Here is a 5,975-nt window from a genome sequence, read left to right on the forward strand (position 1 = left end):
CCTTGTATGGAGCCGTGCAGTGGTAAATCACCACATAATATACACGTATCTCTATTGCTATTCAACACGATTACTGGTAATTTCTCCTATATCATATATTTTTCTATTCCTTGTATAACCAAAGAGTGTTCAGAAGCCACCACGCGCTTTTTACAAAGTGTTACTCTGCCTATTACTTAGTATCAATCAAAGAATTTTACATACTACGAATGAAAAATAGTATTTTACAGTATCATCTACATCTGTATCATTGTTAGCGATTTTACATTAGGAACGCAGCTTCGTAGGTACTAGGAGTATCGAACTACCTTACACCTACTCAGTGTACAGGGATAAAGAATTCTATCTTGATATTGACTATCTAGGATAGATCTTGGGTAGAACACTTTTTAATACCTAATTAAATTAATGTTGATAACATGGAAACTTCTAGTTGTCTCGTTCTTTTCTTGTCTGGCGTGAGCTATACCTTCTGTCATTCTGACATCATCTGTATGCTATAAGAGACATTGTGTCGAAATCTCTGGTGACATCAAGCATTGCTTAGCACATCTGTATTTCCTGTATCGTAGCTATGTCATGTACTGTTGAGGTTACATAATGTAACTGCGTTTTCGTTGACCCTTTTCACGTACTGATCACGGTGACAGTCTGTATGCGTTATGCGTTATCAATACAAGCAAGTATAAATATACTATATAAGAAGAACCTGGCATTATTTTCTACTTGATCACAAGTTTCCAGTCTATGATACAGAATTTTTGACGACAGTAAACTGACCTAGTAGTGATAAGTCGACTAGTCATTTTAAAATGTAGCAATTTACCTGTACAAACATTTGCTGCACGACTACGCCCTCTTATACTGATCTTCTATCGTTCTATGTACATATCATGCAGTTGTCACGCGGCCGCTAGGGCTCACAAACCCCTCCCCGTCATCGTCGTCCTTCACGACCCCTCCGCCTTGAAGATAGTCTCCCATCGGCAGGGCCTCTTGTGTGGGTGACCTGGACAGTGTGAGCGCTATGTCTGATGTGACGGTTTCAGACATGGCGACTTGGTTCCTGTCGGCTGGACTTGTGTCGTTACAGTCTTCACACAGAGACTCGTGTGAGTCCAGACCGTTCCCTTCACCCATACCCACGTCAAGGCTTTTGTGGATTCCCTGTGCAGAACAAGACAGTCAAGTCAAGTCAAGTCAAAGTTTATTGCACGATTGACACGGGTGCTATGTATGGCAAATAATAGTTTTATAAGTTACTATAATAAAGTCAGAATCTTGGATACCGAACAGGATTACTTCAAGAGAGGCACAAAAGAGGCCATATACATCAGAGCACTTCAACCATCGCTCAACCGGGACGGGGGGCGATATCGACTTCAGACAACCTTTGACCCTTTGCTGACGTCACACGTGGGAAAAATCACGTGTCCAATCACGTTTCTGGTGAGTCAAATTTTGAGTTGGAGAACAGTTTAAATTTTTCATAATAAAGTTACTAGTTAGTATGAGTCTATCATAATGCTACATACATATATGGTCAACGGTTACTGTGTCTGACAGAGTGTTATAGAACTATACAGACTAGAAAATATTTCAACTCTACATGTACGTTCTACTTACAAGAAATGAGGTCAAAAAAGTTGTAGGCATGTACAGAACACAGCCGCACCAAGCATTCTATTCCTGTATCTGTATCAGTATAGCCAGTATAACCGCCCTTTGGCGTAACACACCAGCTTCGCAGGCACGCGGCGTGGCGGCAGCTAGCTATATTTCACCGAACGACCTGTTACACTCAATCTTTGCACATTTGATTGCAGGAGCTGCTTTCTAGCGATGATAACCCGACTGTGCTTGGTGGACACGAGTCCCACTCTACTATTCTTGTGAGTTTTTGAATGGAAATTTTAGAAATTTTAGAAATTTTAAAATGGAAATACGAGTTTTGAATTCTTTTTTTATTCCTGAAACATTTCTCGCAACTTTTGAAACTTCCACTCAGTTATTTCCATTGTTCAAGTGTATTTTCATTTCGCACGATTTTCCTTCCCATCCATAATTTTCCATATATTACTTTCATATATTATGTCATCGTATTCAAGAAACGTACCGTACTGATGAGCGAGCAGGCACCGTTACAGTCTATACGCCTGCTGAGCAGGGCGGGACGGACGGACCTGTAGTACACGTGCTCGGCCGCTAGGACGATCAGACTCAGCCCGATGGCCGTGGCCAGCAGGTAGAACGCGCCCGCCAAGTTCTCTATGTCCAGCGGGTAGCTCCTGGCGTCTGGCATCTGGCTGTTTTGATGACAAATGCCTCGCAGCCATTCCGCTTTTAGTTCATCAAGGAAGCCTTGCAAAGGAAAGGGAATGGAATGGAAAGGAAGAAACAGACAGGGCACTTCGAGGTATTTGATTCGCTTTATATTATTGCTTACTTGAATGTTATTAAATGCATTACTATGTATAAGTTAAAACCTTAAGGAAACAACGATCGAAAATGCATTCAAAATAGAAGAAGAGTGAAGATCGGACGATCAAGATGTACAGGCACTGCAGAGAACAGATCGTACCGCTGGGTGGCGCCCACTTACCGTTCGCTCTATATCGCAGGATCTCCAAGTCGAACTCTTTCTTCAGAGGGGACCCTTTGGGGAAGCCAATGCCGTACCCCGTGGCGGCGAAGATCTTCCCTTCCCCGATGGTGACGAGAGAACAGTCGGGGTCTTTCCCCGCTACCCAGTCAAGCACTGCTGCGTCGTAGATGAAGGCATCCAGCTCCCTAAAGGCACGAACATTGTGACCGGTACATTGTGGGTAAAACGGAGGTACTGCAAGAAGGGGGCGCTTCAGAAGCCTTACAGTGATAACTTTGCGACCTGTTAGTCTTTGCTACAACCACTCACATAGCAGTAATTTCTCGAAGTACCTTTGTCACAATATTTTACTAAGCTTACTCCAAGAATGAAATTTAAAACCACATGCAGAAATCTCTTTGCTACAGGCAAACATAAATATTGTAACGAATTATGAAGCAAGTTTAAACTGCGATTTCCAACACAAGAAATTGGACTCAAATTTACGACTGTACAACTCCAATTCTTTGTCAAGGAATGAGCAATCCACCGTTTCCGTGACGTCACTCAGATAACACACGTGACTCCGTGAGCAGTGGACCATAGGTTGCAGAAAGTCTCTGTTGAGGGATGGTTGCAATGCCCTAATGTAGATGACCTCTTTAATTCCTCGTGCAAAGAAGTGGATTGCTCATTCTTTGACAAAGACTAGCTCAACTAACTCTGAGGTTTCACAACATATACATATAGAATCCCCTGGACATTCCGTCTCACTGGACAAAGTAAAAATCTTGGACACAGAACCGGACTTTTTTGCACGAGGGATTAAAGAGGCCATCTACATCAGGGCTTTACAACCATCCCTCAACAGAGACGGGGGCGCCACAGACTTTCTGCAACCTATGGTCCACTGCTCACGGAGTCACGTGTGTTATCTGAGTGACGTCACGGAAGCGGTTGATTGCTCATTCCTTGAAATTTTTGTTGTGTTGGAGATTGCAGGTTAAACTTGCTTCATAATGATTTCTACCAACACAGAGGAACTTTCATGATCAAGATAAGTTTGTGACGAATGCCTGGACTTACTGCTGTTTGAGAGCTTCTGCTGCTGCCTTGGGTGAGTCGTTGTTGAACTGGTTCATGTAGTCCAGCATGTGGCTGCCGTAGTTCCGCTTGATGTTCTTCTCTGTGCTCCCGTCCGGGACTGTTCCGAATCTGAAGGCTGGGGAGCTGCCCGTCGGGTTCTGAAACTGCAATGGGTATAAAACACATAGACAACAGGAAATGTTACAAAGCTTTAGGCCACACCAATTTAATTTCTTGGTTAACTGATTCGCCAGCTTCATTTTTTTCTGATTTGCAAAAAAAATTCAAAATCAACTGCAAAATGCTCATATTTTGTCCTGAACGGTTGAAAACAGTCCTTTTCTTCCTAGTTTTTACAGTTATTCTATCTTTCAATGCAGTGGTAACATCAAAAGTTCAAAATTCATTGTTTAAATTTTTAACCAGCCTGGTGTGTTGACTTCATGGCTCCTATCGTACCATTTTGGGCCATAAATATATAAATAGGATGCCTAGGCCTGTTTTTACTTTTTAAATTTTTTTTCGCCCGCCCGCTCCATTATTTTTCTAGAAAAATCCGTTAACCAAGAAATTAAATTGGTGTGGCCTTACAGATATGAAAAAAGAACTTTGTAGATATGGATGAATTGTAGCATGATTTGCATATACTTCAACTTGAGTTATGTACCTATCTAAGAATTTAGACCATGTTGGACATGAACATGCAACAAAGATCATTATCATTGTCATTATGCGAAGGAATTTCCGATGAATATGTCAAAGAAAAGAGAATAACCAGGAAGCCAAATTCTTTGCTCTTGTTTACCTTTACCCTGGATGCCAAACTCGTTTCGGGGCGCTAGCAGTTTCCTTCGGCAGCCATGAGCCCTTCGTCCGCGGGTCTAAATTACCGCTACGGGGAGACTAGCCCGGGGGGGGGGGGCGTGTTACTGAAGGGCCGGACAAACTCCTCGGGCTCAACTCCCCCGTAGCGGTAATTTAGATAGGCGGGCGAAGGGCTCTTGGCTGCCGAAGGAAAACGGCAAGCGGCCCGATACTAGTTTGGCATCCAGGGTAGTTTACCTTGGGGTCATTAATGCCCGTGATACTTTCCCTCTTCTCCTCGAGGATCATGAAAGCTGTCAGCTTCGCCGTGTAAGACGCGATGAAGATGAGACCGAAGAACGCCCAGACCGAGGCCGTCATCTTACTGGTGGTGCCTTTGGGGTTGTCTGCGGGTACGGCGCCGCCGAACAGCATCCCCCACATCAGCCAGATAGCGCTGAACACCGTGAACTTGTGCTCTGGTGTAGGAAAAATCAAGCATCAAGTAACCTTTGTAAAGAAAATGGGGTCGTGTGGCGCAACGGCAGCGTGCGCGACTCGGAATCAAGGAGTCCCGGGTTCGAGTCCTGACATGCCACCGATCTTGTGCCCTTGGGAAAGGCACTTTACACGACTTTCCCCACTAGACTCAAGTGAAATTAAGTTTTGTCTGTCCAATATTCGTTTCAATGTGCGGGACACAACACCAGCAACAGCTGCCTCTGTTCCGCGTGTATTGTACTGTTGCAATTTCAATAAATCAAATCAAATCAAAGAAATCAAAGAAAACAAGAGTTCCACGATCTCATACCTTCGCCAAATGATGTTGACAAATTGACGGTTGACGAATTATACAATTTTAATCATTGATTGCGCAAATAACAGAGTCATTTGCATGGATTACATCATATGGATCATATTCTCCACCCAATGATAACCTTATCTTAACAAAAAAGGCTATTCTAGCACTTCCTCATAAATTATGCAAATGAGGTCATGATGTTAATAAGTTATCTTCATTGATGTTCACCTTCACTTAACTTCCAATACGGCAAGTATGAAATTCCTAGCAGTTACATTATACTATGAAATTATAACAATTTGCCATTAATTATGCAAATTAGGTCTTCATTTACATAATCTATATCCTCGGATGTTTTTCTCGTTCCTAATTACATGTCACACATGTTTCATAGTCCTATTATCGAACGAAGCAGATTTATAGAATTTCCTCATTAATTATGCAAATTAGCTCCTGATTTGCATAATTGTCATCTGATTATGTGAAGCATCACTTTAGCTACCTACATACCAAAAATCATAACAATCCATCAACCAGTTCTTGAGTTATGCACCTTCGTAGATTTTTCAAGAAATGCTCCTGCAGTTCCAGAACAAGCTGCTAGGGGGCCCAAACTCATGTCACTTCTTCCCTACCCCAAGAGCTATCTACCAACCAAAATTCGTGACCCTAGTACGTCTAGATCACGAGATATCAAAA

At 42.6% G+C, this 5,975-nt stretch overlaps 1 protein-coding gene across 1 annotated transcript in view; it reads right to left on the minus strand.

Moving 5' to 3' along the window:
* Positions 1-10: 10 nt before the first annotated feature.
* LOC109464272 (glutamate receptor ionotropic, NMDA 2A-like) overlaps positions 11-5,975 on the minus strand; it is a 15,688-nt gene continuing 9,723 nt past the window's right edge. The window contains exons 10-13 of the mRNA XM_019761220.1: positions 3,671-3,834; positions 2,603-2,790; positions 2,117-2,361; positions 11-1,167 (exon numbers count right to left, since the gene is read on the minus strand). Coding sequence (XP_019616779.1) covers positions 892-1,167; positions 2,117-2,361; positions 2,603-2,790; positions 3,671-3,834 — 873 coding nt within the window. The 3' untranslated portion in view covers positions 11-891. The remainder of the gene's footprint in view (positions 1,168-2,116; positions 2,362-2,602; positions 2,791-3,670; positions 3,835-5,975) is intronic.

The sequence above is a fragment of the Branchiostoma belcheri genome, unplaced genomic scaffold (assembly GCF_001625305.1).
Source record: "Branchiostoma belcheri isolate BF01 breed outbred unplaced genomic scaffold, Haploidv18h27 scaffold135, whole genome shotgun sequence".
Lineage (NCBI taxonomy): Eukaryota > Metazoa > Chordata > Leptocardii > Amphioxiformes > Branchiostomatidae > Branchiostoma > Branchiostoma belcheri.